At 48.1% G+C, this 23,875-nt stretch overlaps 1 protein-coding gene across 1 annotated transcript in view; it reads right to left on the reverse strand.

Moving 5' to 3' along the window:
* WDR19 (WD repeat domain 19) overlaps positions 1-23,875 on the reverse strand; it is a 2,828,275-nt gene that overhangs the window by 2,030,850 nt on the left and 773,550 nt on the right. Inside the window, exon 11 of the mRNA XM_069631788.1 lies at positions 15,054-15,226. Within this exon, the coding sequence (XP_069487889.1) occupies positions 15,054-15,226 (173 nt within the window). The remainder of the gene's footprint in view (positions 1-15,053; positions 15,227-23,875) is intronic.

A 23,875-nucleotide genomic window follows, 5' to 3' on the forward strand; every position in this document is an offset into this window, starting at 1 on the left:
GCGCAGCCGTGCGTGAGGTACCAAATAAATACATACAGGTACCATCATTCCTAGCAATCGCATGGCTTTGCGTACCGTCACTTCTTGACAGGCTACATATTGAGGGATCTCAAACAGCATATTTTGGAGCCTCTCGTTGGAGGGAAAGACAAGGCCATCCCTTGTTCGAATTAGAACCCCTAGGAATTGCTTGACTTGACTGGGGTCTAGGCTGGACAACTTCTCGTTGATGGAGAAGCCCAGTTGGAACAAAAGGTCCACAGTCTTTTGGGTATTTGAGAAGCATGTCTCGTAAGAATCCCCTGTTATGAGCCAGTCGTCGAGATAAGGGTATACTGGAGCGGACAACCTGCATAGGTGGGCCGCAGCCACTGCTAGTACTTTCGTGAATACCTTGGCGCTGACGCTATGCCTAAGGGTAACACCTTGAACTGGTAGTGTTTGCCCTCTATCATGAACCTGAGGTATTTGCTGTGCGCTGGCAACATTGAAATATGAAAGTATGCATCTTTCATGTCCAGTGTTGCCATGTAATCCACCATGTGAGATCAGGGGAATTACTTCCTGTAGGGTCACCATACGAAATTTTTGAGGTTTTGAGGTTTTACACATTTGTTCGCTGGGCGAAGATCTAGTACAGGGCGCATGGTTAAATCCTTTTTGGGTACAAGGATGTACACTGAATAAATACCCTCCTTTACCTGTGATAGAGGCACAACCTCTATTGCTCCTTTTTCTAGTAGCAGTTCGACTTCTTGAAGAAGGATGGCGAGGTACTCCGGTGATGGGCATCGTCCCCTTGGGGGTCTGAATGTAGGGGACCGACTGAACTCTATGCAGTAACCGAAGGCTACGGTTGACAGTATCCAGCGGTCTGTGGTTATTCCCTCCCATGCTGGTAGAAATGATGTTAAACGGCCCCCCGACCGGAGATGCATAGGAGGGGACCCGAATCTTCGGGGCATTTGGTGTTGGTAGCCGGGGAGCCTCTAGGAGTGGGGCCCGACCTCTTCCCTTGCCACGACGTTGTCTTCTCTGAGCATATTGTGCACGGTTTCCTTGAGTGGAGGACCAGTTGCCTGCTGAGGAGTATTGTTGTTGTAGATCCTGTTGGTTTTGTCGTTGGCCACGAAAAAAGCATCTGTTGCCGTAACCTCGCTTGTTAGGAGGTCTTGTGATCTGGTCTAGAGTCTTTAGGGTATCAAATTCCTTTTTAGCTGTCTCTAGTGCGTCGTCCACCGCCTTACCAAACAGGTTTGAGTCCTCAATTGGTTTATTGATGAGGGATGCTTGGGTCTCTGGCTTAAAACCACAGTTCCTGAGCCAGACATGACGCTTGAGAAGAACCCCCTGGACTAAAGACCGGCCAGCTGTCTCTGCAGCATCTAGCGTGTTTTTAATGATACTCTGGTTTACCTGAGTACCTTCTGTCAATGCGGCTAACAAATGGGTTCGTAAGGGTTCAGGAACTTCTTCGAGACCTTCACATAACTTTCCCCATTGGGCATCCGCATAGCTTGCCAGTAAGGTATTGTTATTGGCAATTCTGGTGGAGAAAGCTGCTGAGGATGTAATCCTTTTTCCCAAGGCATAAAGCTTCTTTCCCTCCTTGTCTGGGGGTGCCTCGCTAGTAGATAGCGGGACCCCTGCCCTTTTCCTTGTGGTGGTTACTACCAAGGAATCAGGTATTGAGTGAGCCCTAATATATAGGGGGTCTGACGGTGAGGGACTAAAATGTTTTTCAATTCTTGGGTTCACCCCTCTAACCAATGCTGGTGTTGAAAGAGATTTATTTATTTTACATTTATAAAGCGCTCACACAGCCCGCAGGCATTGAGGCGCTGTTACAGGAATTGTTCGTTTTTCTTAGTTGCGTAATTGTGGTTTTTTTTGTTGTTGTCTTAGCTACGTATTTATAACGCGCTTAAACACCCAGAGGTTTCTAAGCGCGGACCCGGGGATCGAACCTGTTGTTGCTTCGTGTCGTCTTGCCGCTGAGCTATCCTCCCGGGACAGATGGAGTGAGTTGTCTCTTGACTGAGGCGAGAAGGGGAATGGCCTGACTAGTAGGTGGTTTCTCCTTAATTATTTTCTCCACAAAGTCTACCTCTGGAGTAATTTCCCCTGTATCAACTTCAAAATGTGCTGCTGCTTTGCGTAGCAGTGCATTGAAAGTGGATTGGTCATCCACTGGTGACGGGTTTCTGACTGGTGTGGTCTGAGGAGAGGAGAGATCCAGAACGTCAGGGTCTGTTGACGCCCCTGGGGACTGCCAGGGCTGTGACCCACTTATGTCAGGCTCTTCTTCGAAGTCCTTTCCCCCATATCTGGGTATTCTTCAAAGCCCTCTACAGGGTCTTGTAGTTCCTCATTATTTATGAACTCATCATCCTCTTGAAAATGAGTGTCCTCTTCAGTGAGGTCCTAAGCATGAATGCTGAAGTGGGTCAAAGAGTCTAGGGTATTTGGCCCTAGGGTCTTTATTAAGTATCTCCCTTGGCCTCTTGGGTGCAACGTGTTCAGGGGTGGACATGAACCTATCTAGCTTGTCCAGACACAATTGGAATCTTTCTAAAGTCCATTGGGGTAACCCTGAACAATCTGGAGTTGGAAAGGGGTGCTCTTCCGCCTGTAGCCATCGAGACCTATCCCAAAGCGTCGAGGAAATACTCCCGTCGCCCTCTGAGAACCCTTCTCGGAGTTGCGACACTGGGGGTGTATCTCTAGGCCTTTCTTTCGGTGGGGGGATGTGTTCCGGCATACCTTCCGTCCGTTTCGGCGTCTCCCTGGCCTTTTGAGCGGTATTCAGCGATTGATTCGCCGTCTGTCTTTGAGCGTCAGTGGAGACTATTCTAGCTAGGCTTTCGACGACTAAACTGTCCGTCGAAGGCTGATTATGCATGGATTTCGTCGGTGCCGGAACATCCTCGTCGACGCTCGCTCTCTTACGAGGCATGTCGTCCGGCGTTTTTGGTGATATCGCCCTTAGTTGTCGAGGGCCCGGCCGGTAGTCAAGTATGCGGCTGCGGGGAGGGCTTGCGACCCTTACGGACGGCGGAGGCTGCCGGAAGGTCCGTTGTCTCCGTTGGTGCTAGGGCCTTCTTCGACTTAGTCGAAGGAGGACCATGGGTTGTGTGTTTAGTTTTTTGCTTTGCGTGTGCGTCGGTGGGGTGTACATCCCCATGAGTAGGGCGTGAGCCGAACCCGTCGGGGCCGGGGACAGACGCGTTGGAGCAGGAACGCTCCTTAGAGAGGTCAACAACCTCCGATACGGAGGTAGCGTTATCACTGTCCCCCTCGTCACATTCGGCGGCGGGGGAGGGATCAGCCTTCGACATAGCGTATGCTGCCCACCTCTTGACCCTGCGGTCCTTTAAAGTTTTTGGGCGACGGAGTTTACGGGCCGCACAGCCGTCCTCGTTGTGGTCGAGGGGTAAGCAGCGGTTACACCGCTTATGCTTATCCTTCCACGTGAATTTGCCGTTACAACAAGGGCAAAATCTAAAAGGAGTCCTCTCCATAGCTGAGGATGCAAGAGTAAGTGATAACAACCACGAAGGAAAGGGGGGTGAAAGAGAAAGGCATTCCAAAAGGAAACAGAAGAGTCCGCACAACCCCCACTCTCCCTACTGTGTAGGCCGGCGAGGCTGGGCCACGTGTTCGGCAGTGCCGATAGGATCGCCTCCTTGAAACCACCACCGTCGAAGATCTTGACTCGGCAGGGAAGCAGTTTAGCCGCTGAAGGAGGGCTGGAGGCGTGTATTTAGCGATAACTGACAAAAAACGACCAAGGGTCGAATAATGATAATGGCAATGTCTCTTACGAGCTCCGCATAAGGCGACCAGTATTCTGGGTGGAAAAAAACAATCTGAGGGACTCGACGCGTGAGGGATTGTGGGTACTCTACACGTCACTATAGGGATAGTATTACGAACACGCCTATGTCGACGTCCCCCTACGAAAAACAAAATGCAATACTCCGCAGTGACCACTGGATGTCGGACTATGCACAGCATGCGATTCTAAGCAGATTAACAAACATCAGAAATTGTGTTATATCAATACACTGTGATCATTTTAAGCAATCCACTAAACAAAACATGTCCCTTCCCGCTCGAGGCCCCCACAGCCCACACCACAAACCCACAACCTGCATTGAAATCCTCACCCCAATACCAAACACCTCTTAAAAATAACAAAAATTGGTTTTGCTGTTGCAACCTGGCAGTAACCATATCATTCAACTACTCTTGGCCCTTAAACCGAGCCAGGTCTGCCAGAGAGAACATCAAAAATGAATAGAACTGGTAGACTGATCTATTACATCTCTTACCTACACACTTTTTTTTTTAAACAAGTTTTATTGAGTTTTCAAACCAAACAAAAATACAAACCAAACATGCAGTGCATTGTATAATGGATCAACTGTTCATCGGATAATCATGTGCACTGCTCCCCCCTTCCCTCCCTCCTTATGAGCCTATTCATACTTCGTGCTCTGTATTCGCTGACTGTGGCGGGGTATCGCTTCCTGTGGATTCTGCCAGGTCTTGTATCGTACCAAATAACTCTGCTATTAATGACTTCCACGCCATCAGGTTTCCTGCCTCCTCTCCCCCTCCTGCGCTACACGCTTCTTGCCACACCACCGTTTCAGCCTCTGCCCATTTCTGCAGCTCCCTCCACCATATATCTATTCGTGGCTTGTGACAAGTTTTCCACCCCATAGCAATTCTTCTTTTCGCAAGCATGTATGCTAAGTCTTTGAGCTTTCCAACATGTTTAAGTTTTTGTGATCTGGGGAACCCACCCAGCAAGCAGGCCCAAACAGTGTCTATGATGATCGTGACCCCCTTTTCCTTTAATTTCTGTGCCACTTCCCCCCCAAAAACGCTCAATTACTGGGCATGACCAAAACATGTGCGTCATATCTGCCTTTTCCTCATCGCATTTGGGACACGCCTGTCTACCAGCCTTCGCAAACCTGGATATCCTCAAAGGCGTCAAGTATGCTCTGTGTGTCACATACAACTGTATTTGTTTTAATCTCGCATTCCTAGACACCTTTTTGTGGTATCAAAGGGCGCGTTCCCACATCCCATCTTCCATCGGGGCTCCCGCCTCCCAGTTTAACCTTAACTGTGTCAGCTCCTTCCCGACCTTATGCATCACCATCTCATACAGTCTAGAGATCTCGTGCCCTCTGTCAGGAACATCATATATTGCCCCCATGAAAGCATCGGTTCCTCCTCTAATACAGTTTCAGGCCACGTGTTCCGAATTCTCCGTACATTTCTATGATATGTAATATATTGGCCGGAATGCAACCCCATTTCTTCCTCAAGCACTCCAAAATCTGCAATGACCCCTCCCTGCCATATATCCCCTAACGTCACCAACCCCACCGATTCCCAGTGGGTCCGGACAATCACCCTCAGTTGCTCATCATCTCCTACCTGCGCGGCCAGCGGCACCTGCTGGGAGCACGGGAATGGATTTTCCATCATCCGGCACACTCTGCGCAACATTCTCCATCCAAGCATCATCATATTCGAGCACAGTTTCATTTCCGACTCAGGCAACCAGATCATTTCCTTTAAGTGGAATGGGGCGCAGTCCTGTCCAAGCAACCGTAGTTCGGGGGTCGTTTCGTCTGAGAGCCATTTGGCCACATATTGCAGCTGGCTCGCCACATAATAGACCTCAAAATTAGGCATTTTGATCCCCCCCCCCTTTTTCATAAAAGTTTTGCAGCTTCCATAATGCCACTCTGATTCGAGTACCGTGCCACAGAAAGTCCCTACACATACTATTCAGTTTGGCAAAAAACTGTTTAGGTATCATATACGGAATATTACTAAAGTAGTGTAGGAGCCTAGCAAGGACCACCATCTTCAACATTGCCCCGCGTTCCATCATCGCTAGGTGCAACTTCACCTAGAATTTTATACATTTCTCGATTTTTGCGACCGCTACCTCTGTATTTTGCCTGTGCTCTTCTTCTACCGAGTGGTACACATCCACTCCAAGATATCGGAAAGAGCTGACCGCCCACGGCGTCTGTAGTACTGGTAGTAGTCGTACAGGGGCACTCATATAGCTGCCCAGCAGAAAAATGCTGGATTTCTGTGGATTAACCGCTATCCCGGACAGCCTCGCGTACCTCTCCATCACCTCCAGAATATACTGGAGATTCTCTTCCGGGTACCTCAAGTATAGTAACAAGTCATCCGCATACAGGGATATCAGGTGACGTTCCCCCCCTACTTCAATACCTATTGTATCATATTGTCGCCTAAGGTATATAGCCAAGGGCTCCAAGGCCAAAATGTAAAGCATCGGGGACCAGGGGCACCCCTGCCCGGTGCCTCTACTTAGTTGCCACTGTTCGGATATTACCGCTCCCGTTTTTACTCTAGCTAGCGGCTCACTATATAACATCTCCGCCCATCGAATATAGCCAGGCCCTATCCCATATCCCTCTAGGGCCGCTATCAGCCACGGCCACTTGACCGAGTCAAAAGCTTTCACTGCGTCCAAGGACACAATTGCCATCTCTCCATCATTCTTAATACCCCACTTTATCACCCGTCGGAGTCGCATGTGGTTATGGGTTATGTCTGGTCAGGGTGTATCAACTTGCTAATTATTCGCCGCAATCTGTCTGCCAGGACAGCCGTCAATATCTTACCATCCTGGTTTAGCATCGACAGAGGCCTATATGAGCCACAGCTGTGCCCTGATTTATTTGGTTTGGGAAGCGGTATTATGATCGCCTCTCTGAGCGTCTCCGGCAGCCGTCCTCTCTCATACGCCTCATTAAGCATTTCCAACGTTGGGGGGAGAACTTCCTCTCTATATACTTTATAAAATTCGCTCGGGAACCCATCCGCCCCCGGGGTCTTGCTAGTAGGCAACTATCTAACTACTTTTTCTAGCCCCTCAAGAGTGATCGGGGCATCTAGTTCCCCTTTCTCCTCCTCACTTATCTTAGGCAGTCCTATATCTTCCAACGTTTCGGTTATCTATTCTCGGCTGCAACCCTCATTGTCCCAATATAGTGCCTTATAGTAGTCTGCAAACTCCTTGTTCACTCCTTCTTGAGTGTCCATTATCTCCCCATCCTCTCTTGTTATTGTTCTGATGGGAATTCTAGGAGTTTCACTTTTATAAAGCCATGCTAAAAGGCGTCTGGTTTTATCCCCCCCCGCGTGTTGTCTCTCTATGTATTTTTTATAGTTGAGATTACAGAGCCTCTCCCAGTACTCTGCGCACTCTTGTTTTAGTTTAGGTGCCCATTCCATATCTACACTGCCACCCTTCAGCACTCTCTCCAGTTCTCTTTCTGTTTTTCCCAAGTCAGCTAGGATCCCGCTCTGCAAACCCTTTGATTTGGCAATGGCAACCCCTCGCATCACTACTTTGAAGGCTTCCCATAACGTGCCTGCAGAATCCACACTACCCGTGTTCGTCTCAAAATAGTTAAGGATCTCTTCTCTGACGTCTTCTCTAAAAACCGAATCTTTGAGAGCCTCTGCACGAAGCAGCCATGTTGGAATCCGTGCTCTCGGGGGGCAATACTGCCACCCGAGAACCAATGGCGAGTGATACTAGGTATCTAGGCACAACCTTTGTTGCCAGCACACACGTGTCCAGTAACATGTTCCTTGATGGAGTGAGACTTATACTATCTGTTATTCTGTGGTAAATCAAATATCACACAACCACAACAACCTCCTGTTCCTGTCTGACTCTTATGCACATTGCCTATATAATGCTGTGTTTAGAGGTTATCATATGTTGACTGACGATACTTTGCAAAATGGCATAAAATGTGCCACTATTCTCCACAATACATACGAAAAGGTTACTGACCGTAGTGACACTCGTACCCTAAGTCCATATTCCCCTGTTCCCCAGACTCATGGTAGGGGAGCGAAGCGTGGTGCAAATCAGAATGAAATTAGAAATTTCAGATAAGTACCAGCATGGACGTGCGTTCTGTCCATGCCCTCTCCTTCCCAAGAAGAGAAGAACAGAAAATGGACATCAGAGAAAGAGTTCCCAGAAAAGCATCAACCGAAGACCATGGTCTTCACTTCCTTCAGGAATTTCAGAATGTTAGTTTCAGCGCGGAGAGACAGGGGAAGCATATTATATAGAGGAGAAACCTGGGCAATAAAGGACCTACCAAGTCCTCTAACCCTCTTACTCCGTGGAACGGAGATACAGATTCCTTCACTAGATCTAGTGAACCTGGTCAGAGTGCAGATTTGAACAGTTTCTTTAAGATAGATAGGAGCTTTCCGATTTATACATTTATGCACCAATGTCAAGGCCTTAAACTGTATGTGAGCCACCACAGGGAGCTAATGAAGGGTTCTCCTGTGTACTGAAATGGACTCATGTCTTGGAATATTCTTAACAATGCGTACAACCTCATTTTGAAGGACTTGCGAGTCGTCTGAGGCCGTTGTTACTAGATCCTAACATCAGAACATTGCAATAATCCAACCAAGGCATCACAAGAGCCTGTACCAAAGTGGAACAGTTATATTCTGAAACATAAGGCTTAACTAGCCTTATAAGACGTAGGCTCTCATTACGACCTCGGCGGCATGGCTGCCGCCGAAATCGCGTCCGGGTCCACAGAATGAGGATCTATCGGGCCATTCCGAGTTCGGAAGGCCCGGTAATTCCTCCCTCCAAGGACCCGGACCCTGTCCTTCCCCCATTTCCATTTCAGCCACCATAGGGCTGAATGGGAATGGGAGAGGGAGCAAACAACGGGCCATTACGAGTTGGCATGTTGTTTGCTCCCTCTTCCCCTCGCGGGACCCGGTAAGCACGCCTGGTTTTACCAGGCGTGCTTACCGGGTCCCGCGAGGGGACCTCGTAATGTGGCGGAACGGGTTAAACGGGTCCACTTCCTTTTGCGGCACCCGTTAACCCGTTCCGCCAGGGTCGTAATGAGGCCCGTAGTGTGTATTGCGCCTTATACACGACACTCACGATGTTGGCATTGATGATCAATGAGGACTCAAAAACAACTACCAGTGTCTTAACTCTATCCATAGTAGGTATAGCACGGCCTTCCACACAAAACACTGAATAAGTCCAGTTTAGATCTTGCCTGGGATGATCCAAAGATCATCATTTCAGTTTTCTTGGCATTTAGACACATGCCATTTAAAGTCATCCATTGTTGGATGGCAGTATAGACTTTATTTATAGTTTCAGAGTCCTCTTTATACTTACCGCACAGTTCAAACACGAGCTGGGTGTCATCTTTATAGTTGGTAAAATGGACACCCAGCCGGGCCAACAGAACACACAGTGAGCAGCAGTAAGCATTAAAAAGACACAGGGACATGCATGCACCGTGAGGGGCGCCACATTTCAGGAGCTCCTCAGGAGACCGTGTGTTAGCCCGGACGACCCGAGATTGGCGGCACGTCAAAAAAGATTTGATCCATGCCAGAGCATTACCCGATATGTTAACCAGGGCCATCAACGCATCCAGCAGCTTGTTATGGTCGACAAGGTCAAAGGCTGCTGATAAATCCAACAACATCAGCAGCCCCGCCTTGCCTTGATCCATGACCTGAAGCATCACTGAAATCATGTCCAACAGGGCAGTCTCTGTACCATAATTGGTCCGGAAGCCCGATTTACTAGGGTGAAAAGCTCCAAATGCTTCCAAGAACTTCTGAAATTGCAATGTTGCCACTTTATCCAGAATCCTTGGAAAAAACGGAGCATTAGCGATAGGCCTGAAATTCGAATAATCTGCAGAGTCAAGGCCTGATTTCTTCAGCAGAGTGGTAACAGAGACCCTCTTTTGTGCCTCAGGGACGCAGCTGTCCCAGAAACTAGCATCAATAAGGGGATAAGAACAGGAATGTATTATTTAAAATGGTTCTAGATGGCAACAGCTCTCCTGAGCAGGTAGTAGGACTCATGTTGGTCATAATACTGGCCAAAGTGTCCTCAGATACACTTCTACATACAAACCCTCCAAATGAGGGTTGGTCTGGGGGTCTACAGGTATGGTGGTCCATCCCCACCACCCCCCAAGTTTGCCTGGATCTTAGTTTGGGCGGCCTGTATTTTAGCTGCAAATGCGGCTTGCATGTTTTTGCAGTCAGTGTTAGTGGGTGTGGATTTCTGAGACATAACTGGGGGCTTTTCAAGATCCCTCAAGAGATTAAATAATTTCTTAGAATTATTTTCAGCGCTTGTACAATTGGATTGTCCAAGAAAGATTTTTTAGCAAGAAGGACCTCAGATCTGTACTTTCTCTCAATAGTCTTCCATTCCTCTCTATTAGCTGGCGATTGATCCTTGATCCAAACCCTTTCCGCTTTCCTTTTTTTTTCCTTTAAGCCTCTGTATGGGAGGATAGGTCCAGGAGACCCCCCCTCCCCGACATGCCCCTCCTACGTGAGGTTCGTGGCTCGTCAGGGGCCCCCATGTCACCAGGGCCCAGGTGGCGGGGTGACTGCTGATCGACGCACAGGACTAATCGTGATGTACTGTAACAGACCATGGACACCATTTTGGCAGCATCAGGACTCCATTTTAGATACTGGCGACCTGAACCCCAACGAGACAGCCTACCTGCGAATGCTGCAACTTGGCCCCCACTCACAGAGAGCCATGCCCTTCCCCGGCGCCTCCACTCCATGGCAGATCCGCTGAAGGCCCGTTCCCACGAGCAACCAGACACAAACAAGTATCAGAACAAACACTGTATCATTTACCTTCCGCAGTACATCACTGTCCCCGAAGTGACCTGACTCGCGGTTCAAGTCTGGAAAATAACAGAAAACCATCCTAATAGAACAGGCCTCGACCCCGCATATAACCCCTAACATGTTAACTATATGGTGTCAACACCTCCTTGTATGAGCCCCTGTCGGTGTTCAACCACACCCCAAAGCCTAACGATTCATAGAGTTGCTATATTAATTATAAATATCCGTGTTGGGGAAGGGATAAAAGTTCATAAGTATTGGTAAAGTAAGCATGGCCTCAGCTCATGCACGATACCATGTGCCTAGAAGACAATGAAAAGAAATTGATACAGACCACCTAGTACTAACTAACGAATGCTGCTAAGTACAAAGGAAGGCAGGAAAAAGCATTACCGTGAGCGTATGTGTGTTGCACAGAGGGACACGTTTGAATGCTTGTACAAGAATGAAAATGTACTCTGAACGTATTGCTTCTATGCTCCTGAGTAGACCACCAAACCTAATGCTACCTCATGTGTTATCCAACTACTACTGTGTGAGATTGCTAAAATGATGTTTAGTGATGTATGAAACACTGCCAAATTGTCGTAGTCGTATATGAAATAGCACACGAATGTATAGACATTACAAATGTGTGATCACACTAATATTAATAACTTTATTAATCGTCTCCTCGTTCCGCATAGTCTGCAGCCCAAGCACAGAGAATTGCTCACACACACACACCCCCCCCCCAAGGCCATCTCCCCTCCCCTCCCGCCAAGGCCCGCCAGGACTAGCTGGTGTGCGAGCAGCACAGCCTCACCTCCCCTCATCCTGCTGGACCCGCTTCAAGTATTCACCTCCCCCATGTCCAAGACCGCCATGGTCGGCCAAATGAATTATTTACAACCTGGTCCTAAACCCCACCGCCTCAAGGGGCCAGAGGTACACCCTCGCCGATCCAGTGGTACGCCGGTTCACCCCAAGTTAATGGGTCTTGGAGGGCAGATATTCAACCCTGTACTAACATATCATAAAGTAATTCTTCACTACATCCAACGAGACCAGAATGACAGGGCAGCTCACCTCATGCCCTCAGACCAGACACCCAAGTTTATGACACCCGGTCAACAGGTCAAAAGTAACAGTGCCCTGATGTATTGGTAAAGCTTCACATTATATGCATTTCTCCTGTGTCCTATTATCCCTTAGAGTAACATATTGCAGGATTTACAGGACAACTGGAATCGTCTAAACGGATGAATGTTTGTGTGTGTGGCCACAAGGGCAGATTGTTAGGGCAATCATCCATCAACGACACTGACTGCACCTGGCCTGGCAGCCCCACAGCGATGAGCCCAGCTGATCCATCTGACCCATGTTGGCACCACGCTGATGTCCACCAATCATGGAGCTGCTCGTCACTACTGCGCCTATAGTTAGTCGACGCCACCCAATCCCCAAGACTATGTGCCCCCTATAGTGTATAGGAACTCATGACAAAGTTTTGTAATAAATAAAACTGTCTTTGCTATTGTCAGACAGAGCGCTCTCGGAGCTTGCAGAGTCCTTTGCATGCCCCATTTGACTAGATAAAGAACCTTTTACATTTACCCGCACTTGGTCTTGACCTCATTCCCTCTCGGGGGGTGTCCGTTACTGTCTCTCATTGTGGGGAGGGTAATGCCTTTTGGGGACGCTTGCCTTCACCAAACGGAACCGTTTTGGTAGTTTTGCTTCTTGTTAGGCAGAAACCTGTGCAGTTCCCTCTGGGACCACTGCAAAAGATTTAAGACTACAGGCGTTGGCAGTAAACCCACTTGGTAGCAGTCTGCACCGCACAGATTCACTGTGGTCGCTGTGGCTGAGCAGTCAGACTTCCCTCAAGAAGAGTTAGGCAGTATACAGAGGATACATAATAGGTACAGAGGTACAATAGCACAAGCAAACACTGACCAGAGCTAGGTGTAAAAGTATAAACTTATTTATTAAAGGTACACTCATAAATTACACTAGCACATTAGAAAAGGTAAGAAAGTCAAACACAGTTACTATTACTCATATGTACATCCCTAATCGTTTGTTGGACAATTCTAAGTTAACACCACTTATTTCCAACCAGAGGTGAGCGCTTAACGTTAGCTGGTACTCCAACAAGTATTACCAAAAGGGAGGGAAAAGGCAGAAATAAAGAGAGCAGTAAGGTAAAACACTTTTCACATAAGGTTAGCGAAGACAGTCAATGGTGGAACAAGGGGAATTAGTTCGGGGCCCGCTTTAGAGGGAGCCAGGCGAAAAATGTCCCAAGATCACACAATGTCACAAGTCTTTGCAGGTGGGTAAAAAAGGCTTTACTACGGTTCTGAAAAGTTTAGTTAGGGTGTCCCAGACCTACCCAGGTTCGAGAGCCGAGGGCTAAATCTACCCCGTACAATCGGTGGCAAGGGAGGCCGGGCGGAACACAGTACCTTTAAAAGTGGAAAGATTCCTCCAGCGGTGGTAGTCGTTCCTGGTAGTGGGTGCAAGTCGCGGCGTCGTCCCGAGGAAGAGGTGATCTCGACGGGGAGGAAGGCTGCAGGTCGTTGCACTACCAGGGATGAGGCCAGCCGTGGAGTTTTCCGGTCACAAAGGATTTGTACCCCTCTTTCGCGGTTGAGGTAAAAAGTGGTATCCCGGTTGCCGGGGTGCTTGGCACAGGCAAGACGGCCACGAGATGCTTCGGGATGGCGAAAAGAAGGCAGCAACTGGTTGTCCCCACCAGTTAAGGGAAGAAGACTCTCCGGCGGGAGATCTCCGCTGTCGTCGGGAAAAGTGGTGAGACGATTCTGCAGGGCTTCACCGGTGGTGTCGTCTTGGCAGGTCGGCTCGGCTTCTCCCTCTTCGGCTTCTTAGGTCCTGTGGCGACTTCTGAAGAACCAGTCCCAAAAACCCTGCTTTTATGCAGCAAACCCCCATTCATACAGCCTAGCTGCCACTCAAACATGCTAAGTGGTGAGCGGGGTGGCTCACCACTTGGGCCAATCACACTAGAGTGCGACATGAGTTGGCAAGGCAACTCAGTCCAGGGTGCCTAAACCCCCTCCCACACCCCCTGTGGTACCCAGACAGAATGGCACCACTTTGGAGGGCTTCTGTGCAGAAGCCCGCCAAAAGTGGAACAAAGGCTCGACTCGGGTTCAGGGTTACTGAAGTGAACCTAGACGCCATTTTGGCGGCGAGTTCCGGCAAAAGATCCCACCCGGTGAATTTATATTAATTAAATAAACCGGCGGTATCTTTAACATTGCACAAAAAAGTGGTGCATCAAAAACAATGGGAAATCCCATTGGGAAATATTCCGGTGGAATATTTCCATGGTATCCACTGCCACCAGCCAGAACTCGGCGAGGGGGGACGGGACAGTACCCCCTCGACAACAGACCCAGGGGCAATCTAATTGCCCCTACCAGTACTTCCACAGTAAGATGGTTTGTACTGGTTAAGTTCCTAAGTTAAGACTAGTAAAGTCAATGGTAACTTTACAGACCCAGGGAGACAGTAGTCAGTCCCAGGGTGTTGAGTCTATGTTTGGGGGTCTCTAGGACACCCCTGTGCTACTGCACTGAGGGTGCTGTGTAACACACATTCAAAAACCAATGATGGCCTATGGGGAAAATTACCCCCTAGCCCATAAGCACATAGCAAGTCACAGAAAACTCTCTCAAGTCATGTCCAAGAGTGAGGGTAAAAGAGTCTCACTCTTGGCAGGAGAAAAAAATAAACCCCAGAAAATCCAGCAAAGCTGCTGGGGGACTCACTAGGTTAGGAAATTCAGCCTAAACAGAGAATTCTTCCTAACACTTCTCTCTTACATTTTTAGTAGTTACAGGGGCAACACGATCCAACATATCCAGAACACATCTGGGGTGAGATTGAAAATACCCCATGAAGGCTGAGGGAGAGTAGTTTGGGGTATTATTGGGACTGGGGGAATACCATGTCTCGCCCTTGGGGATCCTCCTCCCAATCCCTCATGACCCTCCACTCAGGTGATCCTCCCTCACTTGTCAAATGTAACTCTTCTTTATTTGTAATCATGTAAGAATTCCTGCTGAAGCGCTTACAGTGAATGTCAAGGTTACATTAAAAGCATTTTACAAGAATCCTTAACAATACAAATGTAGATATCTTACTTCTGGTTGATAATTGGTGGAGAAAGCAAAGAGCACCATGACCTAGGATCCTTTCTAATTCCCTGTCACACGAGTTATTTCCAGTAAAAGCTTTCTACACTGATATTAAATTAAGCAAAATAAATCTAGAAGGTTACTTACTCCTTCAATGTAGTTGGCCACAGTGACTTCAAGGAGAGAAGTGAGATAAGCAATCTTAGTACCGCAGGTGTCCCCAAGAACTGGTAGCTTTGTCAAGAAGACGTGCAGTGAACCTCTTTGCGTAGATACAGCCAGCAACTGTCCATCATCTGTCCAGGACAACCAGTCCAAACCTAAAACAAAAGAATCAAATATTGATCGAACAAAACACTCATTGTTGTAAACAAATATATCATAACATGGAGAACTAAAATGTGAAACACATAATTAATGTGAAAACAAGATACAATTATGATAAACTATCAATGCTGATTTAAATAATAATGGCTTAAAAACAAAGGACCATATTGATTCCCATCTTCATTTCATGTGGAACAGCTAAAGGAAAGGCAGAGGATATTTCTGGAAAAAGTGGGGGGGTTGCCTAGAAAAGGATGAGCCACCTATTTGCAGGTTTACAGCTTAAAGATTCCATGATGTTTAAGCATCCAGTGCCTACTTCTATATTTTTTCTAGGAGGTTTTTCCTACAAATGTTTACAACAAAAGTCTAACCAAACTCTCACTTGGCTACACAAGGCTGGGCAATAAGGCTTAGACTAAGAAGATCAAGGGTTTGGTGTACAGACCAATGAACAAACACAAGGCATTGTCAAGGAATAGATTGTCCACCATTAAGAGGCATGGCCAGCACATGTAGAAGAACCATGTGAGCTGCTGAGGCTCCTGGTAATAGATACCAAATTCACCATTCATCCTGTTTGACTTGGGTTTTTAACAGCGGGCCACAGTAATAGAGTAATCTGCACTGCAACATGTCGAGTTGGGAGAAAGACTATGGCTGTGCTTTTGGCCGTATGGCTTGGTATGTGCGCTTAGAGAGGAAATTTGGACGATGGTACAAGAAGGTGGCATAAGTACAAGTGGCAGGCGGCCGACCATGAGGGACAACCCAACAATGGTGAGAACTACTACAATGTATGGAGAGACCTCAGAGGGACCTTTGTTGTATTTGCATGAGAGCTTGTGGGGTCGAGAAGTAGCAGGTAGAGAGATCGAGAGGAACCTCTTTGCAGCTGTGTGGTTGCTTGATGGTGGAGATCTGGAACATTACAGAGGTAGGATGAGCGGTGAAGAGGGTATGTGGCAGAAACACTGATCAGAGGTTGCCAAATGGGAATGCTAGATTGGCATGGCGGCAGAGAGTTTAATAAGGTCTGCTGCATCTTGAGTAGTGTGTCCCAAGAAAGTGGTGCAGAAGACCTGGGACCTAATATAGTAGGTTGTACAGCAAGACCCTGAATGACTGGCGATAAACCACTGATCTGAGTTAAAGAATCAGGTCACTGTTGAGATTAGGCATGATGATATAATCTTGGGACTATATGATTTGCGAATGAGCTGTTGGAGGAGACTGAATAATCACAAGAGCTATATCCTCTGCCTATTCTCAATAAGGAGTTTTCGAAAGGGCCTCTGACTATCCTTGGACACATGACGGGCCGATGAACTGGGGGTGGAATTATTAATGTTGCATTGAATACGTAATAAGGATCCAATATGTTATTGAAGATAACATGGGAGATGAAACAGGAGAATGTTTAGAGAATGAGAAATCCACAAGGCAGGGATTATTCATTCTATTCTCTAGCTCATAGAATATTGTCCAGTATAGATCTAATTGTAGCTAACAGAGTGGCCTGCATGCAAATGTGGGATGTGGAGTATTGAGGGAGTTTCCAGTCTGACTATTTTACCTGCATGTTTGTATGCGAGATGCAGGATTTTAGGCAATGTATCCCAGATTGGAGGTTGAACATTGCATTATTGACTGACCTGGGAGTGAGAACAAGTTTGAGACAAATGGTAGAGGAATACTTATGTAATAATGAACTGGGAGAACAGACTGTAGATACAACTTGCAAGGCCATTAAAGTGTGCATATTGGGGGAGTACATATCAATGGTATTGTGGATGAGACAAGCTGTACTCAATCCCTGGAAGGGCAGCAACAATATGTGATGTTAAGAAACAAGAGTGTAAGTAACTCTAAGGGACATAAGGCAGAGTTAGAGGAGTGTGAAAAAGCATATGTTCAAATACAGCCAGAATTGGGGGGTGGAGGGGGAGGTATGATTATACTGTAATATTTAATACAGCAACGTAGGGAAGCAGAAAAATCAAGGACAATGTTATCTTCCTGCTGGTATGGGATGATAAGTGAGCATACCCCTATCACAGAGCTTAAGGGGGAGACAGAATTACCAAACAGAGGATTATTTAGGGTAGGACCACTTGGCGACCTTAGACCCAGCAGCAAACAAGCTGGACAGGCTGATTACTGCTGTGGAGATAGAGCAGTCAATTAAACACCTCAATAACAGGAACATTCCAGGTACAGATAGGCTCCCAGCCAAGTACTATAAAACATACTCACAAATACTGGCCCCAGTACTAATCAGAGCATACAAGCTGCGCATGTTAAAGGTGAATTGCCTTCATCACTATGGCAAGCAAAAACAATGGTTTTGCTGAAATCAGGAAAAGACCAGTCTCTGTCTACATTTTACAGAGTTCTCTCATTACTAAATATACTGAAAATAAAATATTTAGTGGTACCTTTTCACAGTGCCTCAAACAAGTGATCTGATCAAAATGGTTTTATACTAACTAGGAACACAAATCCACTGGTTATTTTTGGCGCTAAAGTTTAATGAAATGGAAAAGGCATTAAATTCTTTCAGCAGGAAATTGCTTTTTAATTAAATTAATCTTTTATAACGCGCTTAATACCGGCGACCAGTCTCTAAGCAATACCGGCGACCAGTCTCTAAGCGCAGGACCTGTGTTGACTTGCTTCCAAGACAAACACGCTGCTGCTGAGCTATCCTCTTGACCCTCCCTTTTTGCTACAATGAGGTGGTCAAATTTGGGCCTGTAATATAAATGTCTGAGGCTGTTGTATACCAATCCTTTACCGAGGGAAAGAACTGGGAAAAAATATTCAATGCAGTGGGAGCGTTGACTGGGTGCTACACAGAGTTGCCCCCTTTAACCACTCCGGTTTGCACTGGCAATGGATCCAGTAGCATGTAGAATTAGGAGTACGGTTATTGATTGGTGATTACCATTAACCAGGGTTTTGAAAGTCATCCTGCTTAAAGCAGAGGCCATTCTACTATATATTAAGCATGTTGAGAATTCATTTCCAGAGATGTTTGAGGAATTAGAGGACTTTGGGATAACCTGCAGGATATGGACACATTTGTCCAAGTACTACCTATTTCCAGTAGGGAAAGAACGCAGTAGACCAAATCTGACGTTTCAAGATTGTTTGGGCTCCTCATACTTTTAAATACTGTGGTAGGCCAGAAGAAGGAGACGAAGTAACTGATAGCATTTTCACAAAATAAATAAAAAAGGGGGTGTGACCAGCAACTGGAGCATGAGCACCTGAGGGACGCCACATTTTAAATCCTTCTAATATCCTGCTTCCGGACAGAGACTTATGGGCCAGGACTGAGCCCCGACGTGGAGGTCTTCAGGGGCATGGTCTCACCAACTTGTGGCGTGTGGCGAGTGCTGGGTCTTGTGGACTGCGTGAGACCCGAGATAAAAAAATGGCCACCAGCATCTGAGTGGGCTGCCGGGGCATACCTGGGGAGCCTGGACTGCTGCAGGAGGGCACACTCAGGAAGCCGGACCACAGAGAAGTGGCGACTGGTGGGCTGACCCACGGATGCACCAAAAAGAGAGCAGGCACCAATCCAGAAGGCAGGCGGTGAGTGCAGCGATTCCCCGGGAGACAGGTGAGGTACGCTACACTTGCCAGAGCAGCAGAGGAGGAGCAGCAGCAACCGGCCCTGCAGCGGCAGTAACGCAAGTTTGACTCGTGGGGGACAGAATTCATGAGAGGCCCGGCGCTCTGGCAGAGGGACGGAGAGTGCATCCCTTCCCCCGGGCGGGTTCAACAGTAGTCTGGAAGGCTGCAGCAGACCGGCAACACAGCGTGACGCCAAAACACTTGTGAGGGGTCCCGGCATGCAGTAGTCAATGCAATGCGCATGGAGTGAGGGATGGTTTCAGCGGTGTGGATCTGGCGAGGAGCCCCAGGGTGCAGACCACCTGGTGCAACAGCAAAGAGCAGTGATCAGGGCGAGGGGCCCCTGCAGTTCAGAGGGTGTGTAGACATTTGTGGTGGTACAGGAGGATACTGGCTTAGGCGTCCAGGGCTGCACTTTGAGGATAGGAATAGCAGAGTATCATCTGTGCATTTTATGTTCGTTTTTTGGGGGGCCTGTAGACATTCCGCCCCTCCTTGAAAGGGCTGAAGGACATAGGCGGTTGCGGTGGCATGGGGACGAAAACGAGCTGCAGACCATTTTGAGGAGGTTCTCCTGGAACACACCGGTTGAGAGTGGAGGCAGAGTGGCATTAGTGAATGGCAAGTCAGGAGACACCACTGGAAATTGCGTTTTTGTGTTTTTTTTTATTTTTTACAGGGATCCCTGGTGTGAGACTGAACATCACGGTAGGGAGTGAGGGGTGACAGCTGGTGACTGTGCAGCCCCTGTAAGTCATCTTGGATACAGGGTCTCAAATCGGCACTGGGTGTCCTCTGGGACTGTGCTCCCTGAGGGAGATTTGGGTGGCCTGGCAGATGCAATTTACCTGGATATCCTGGTCCTAGTGGCGTGAGGTGGAACGGCGGAGTGTGGGTCCTTCATTGGGGGACTCTGGGATGCATCTGGCCGGGAGCCAGGGGGAAGTGCTGGAAGGAAGTTGGGTGTGGCACCCTTTCAACAGTGGGAGCTCCAAAAAGAGAGGTGGGCCCTCTGACCCAGCACTGCAGAAGGGGGGAGGGGAGATCTCAGTGCGCAGAGGCACGGGCCTGGGGGGCGAGGCTACTGCCAAAAACAACAATGGTAAAGGGCCAACAGAAGATGGAAAAATATACGGACCCCAAAAACAAGTAGCAGAAGCCTGAGGAGGTGGGCCAGGTGGCGGAAGGCACTGCTGAGAGGTAACCGGGGGGCTGACCCTGTATGCCTTGATGGAGGCCATTTAAGCCACTAAGACCTCCCTTGAGGGAGAGTTTAAAGAGGTGGATGTGTTCCTGGTGAGGGCGGATCTGCGATCTGCGGATGGCTTGCAAGAGGGTCGCGGAAGAGTAATCAACATGGAGGAAGATCTGCAACACCTCAAGAACCTGGTAGCTGGCTGGTGGGGCCGATCAGCACATTGGAGACTAGAGCGGAGGACGCAGAAGGTCGATCTAGGTTTTGCAATATCCACCTGGTAGGAGTTCCAGAGAGGGAGGAGGGGCCTAGTGTGGAGCTCTTTGTGGAACACCTCATCTTGAATACTTTAGGTTTAAAGGGACTGTCTAAATTTTTTACGGTCGAACAGGAAAATAGCGTGCCAAGCTGGACCCCACTGCCTGGGGGCCGCCAAGTGTGTTAGTGGCCAAGATTTTGAATTTTAGGGATAGGGAGGCTATCGTGCAGGGGTCCTGAAAGGTTGGTTACTATGTGGTGGGTAACACAAAGTTGTGCATCTTTCCGGACTTCACATTTGAGGTGCAACGACAGCGGAGAACCTATGATGCAGTGAGACGCCGCCTTTGAGAACTTAACATTAAATATATTATGTTCTTTCCAGCTAAACTGAAGGTCATAGCGGGTGGGAAATCCAGGTTCTTTGCGTCACCACCAGAGGTGTGGAACTGGTTGGGCTCTGCGCCGCGGTGCCTGGGCTCAAAGGGAGGGGCGGGGCATTGCCATCAGGAGACTGGTTGGGGAGAGCTGGAACTGAGGTTGACAGGGGGTGACACGCACTGAGACTGGGATCGCAGTTGAAGGTCCTGGAATGTGGAAGCGAGAGATGATCACTTTGACGGGTGGGACAGGGACAAGTTGGGGGGGGGGTACCCCTGGACCAACGGTTGTTCACCCACAGGAGGGAGGAAAAGCGTGGATAGAATGGCTAGGGGTCAAGAGTTATGGGGAGGGGAAAGCAGTGTTTAGTTTGGGGAGCATTTGAGGGAGGTGGGGGGAGTTCAAGTTGGGGGAAGTTGGGAGGGTGATGGGAAGGAAGGGATGGGGGTGTAGAGTGGCTTGGCAATAGCTGTGGAAGGGAACGGGAAAGGAAAGAGGGAAGGGGACGGAATGGGCCTAGAGGGAGTTGGGGAGGCAGTTTGGCGGGTTAACTTTGGTGGTGTGGGTTGAGCAGATAGTTGGGGCACGTTTGCTCAGTTGGTTGAGGTTTGTAGTTAGGCTAAGTGTGCAGACTGAGACGGTTTCTTCAGAACAATGTGTGAGTGAAGTCCTGACTTCTGTACCTTGCCTAAATTCACTTGGGCTTTAAGGTAATGCCTCCAACTTGTATTATAATAATATACTCATTGTATACTTACCATTTATGGCACAGCATTTATTGTGGCTTTCCATTGTTCTAGGTATCCAGCCCTCAGCCACTTCTCCTATTTTTGCAAGCTGGGCAGGAGGACCCATGCCCCCACTAGGGCTCCCCTCCTCAATCAGGCTTAGTCTACAACCCAGCCTGTAGTCCGCTTTCGGACATCCACTTCACCACCCGCCACGCCGCAACTCTGTTCTATCAAGCACTAAGTGATGCTCCCAGCTTTTATGTGAGTTGTTTTTGCTTCTGGAACTGCACTGGATCTGTCACCATGTGTATATATTTACCTCTTAGGGCCCCTCAAGCACCTAGCTGCTTCTTTAACACATTTTGCATTCTTTTACTTGTCCCGTACACAGAGTGACCTGACTCTCATGGCCCCAGAAGAAGGCTTCCATCATCTCAGCCGAAACATCCGCAGTACCTATGCCCATATTCCCCTGCACCGATATTTCTAACATACCATTTAGACATAGACCAATCACGAGGTCATATTCCAGCCGGGCAGAGGAGATCCTTAATCAAGGTCTCCCATTCACAAAACTCATTAATACTCTGTGTTCATCGAATTTGTTTTCATGATGTTCCCACCTACTTATGAGTTGTCTTTCATATGTTTTAGCGCATTCATCATGCCCTGAAATTATCATGCTTGTGTATCTTACTTTGGGCACAACTGTGTATATCACTAATTGTTTTCTATAAAAGAAAAAAAGTTCAAGAATCAGCTAAATAATAAAAAGCTGTGTTACTACATATGAATGTTTATGTGTTTTCAAAAGTAGCTTGCTTATGGTACAAATGGTGAATGCCCCATTTAGATGTGTGTTCACAAGGGTTTAAACAAATGTTCATTTAAATTGGTGGCAAAGATTTAAATTCTAGAGGGTAGGACTACCCCCCAGTTACAGTGAGTGAAGTAGGGGGGCATGTCAGGTGGTGCCAATTGTTGAATTCAGCATGGGGGGTAACTGTCCGAAAATTGGGACTTGGGGCTGGGTAAAATATTGAAATGGCAGCGAGTTGGTGGGTTGCTCAAGTGACATGGGGTATAGCTGGCCCTGTTACAGGAGACCCACATGATATGGAAAGATTTTGATTCGCTTAAGAGGTGGTGTGGGGTAGTGGGGGGGAACGTCCTACCCAAAGTATGCAATAGGAGTCCTGATTTGGGTGACGGCGGGGGTACCTATCTAGGTGAACAAGGTTCTGACCGTTGACGTCAGGATGACGGAGGAGCTCCTTGATACATTGGCGGGAAGGGATCTCTGTGTGGTTAATTCTTATGCGCCCAATACAGATGATAAAGAGTACTTCCTGTCGGTATTGCGGCTGGTGGAGTCACCGGAAGGGGCTGTTTGTATGAGGAGGTGACTTTAATTGTATTCTGTATCCAGAATTGGATAGTATGGGGAAATTGGGCCTATTGAAACAGCAGGCAGCGTCGTCCTTGCGGAGGATAGTTGGGGACCTGAATTTTGTGGAATTGTGGCATGAGTCGCATGGGGAGGAGGGAACAAGTTACTTACCTGTAACTGTTGTTCTCCAGCATGGGTCTGGCATGGATTCACATGCTCATGAATATTCCCCGTCGTCAGGCTGGGAATCCTCGGTAAAGAAAAAACCAGTATCAGTTTCGTTTCTGATCTGTCTTTCGTAGTAATAACCAATCACTGGTCTCTGCGTCATACTGACCACAGCCAATGACTGCCCTCTACCTAAGCACCGCCTCTGGCAGCCATCTTCAGATTTGGAAGCACGTGAAGTGGCAGTATGACCAAGTGAAGAGCCGCAGAGGGGTAGGCGGGAGGGTTCGCATGTGAATCCATGCCAGACCCATGCTGGAGAACAATAGTTACAGGTAAGTAACTTGTTCCTTCTCCAGCATGGGGTCTGGCATGGATTCACATGCTCATGAATAAAGAATACATAGCAGTACACACATGCACAACCACGGGAGGTGGCAAAGGCTCAACATTAAGCATTACATCAAACTCAACATTAAGCATCTTACCTCCTCACCAGGCTCACCTCAGGCGAACAGGTTGCGCAGCACTGCTTGGCCGACCCTGGACTCCTCCCTGGAATCCCGATCGACGCAGTAGAATTTCGTGAAGGTGTGTGTCGACCTCCAGGTAGCAGCCCTGCATATGTCCAGCAGGGGCACACCAGAAAGGAACGCCGTGGTAGCTGCGATCGCTCTGGTGGAATGGGCTCTCGGACGGCCAGGCAGCGGTCGGTTTGCCAACCGATGACAGTACATGATACAGCCGGAGAGCCATCTGGAAATGGAAGCCTTCGAGAGAGCCTTCCCCTGATTGACAGGTCCAAAGTTCACAAAGAGTTGTGACGTCTTCCGAAAACACTTCGTGCGGTCCACGTAGAACTTCAGCGCTCTAGCCA

The sequence above is a fragment of the Ambystoma mexicanum genome, chromosome 6q (assembly GCF_040938575.1).
Source record: "Ambystoma mexicanum isolate Mex_15411 chromosome 6q, UKY_AmexF1_1, whole genome shotgun sequence".
Taxonomy (NCBI): Eukaryota; Metazoa; Chordata; class Amphibia; order Caudata; family Ambystomatidae; genus Ambystoma; species Ambystoma mexicanum.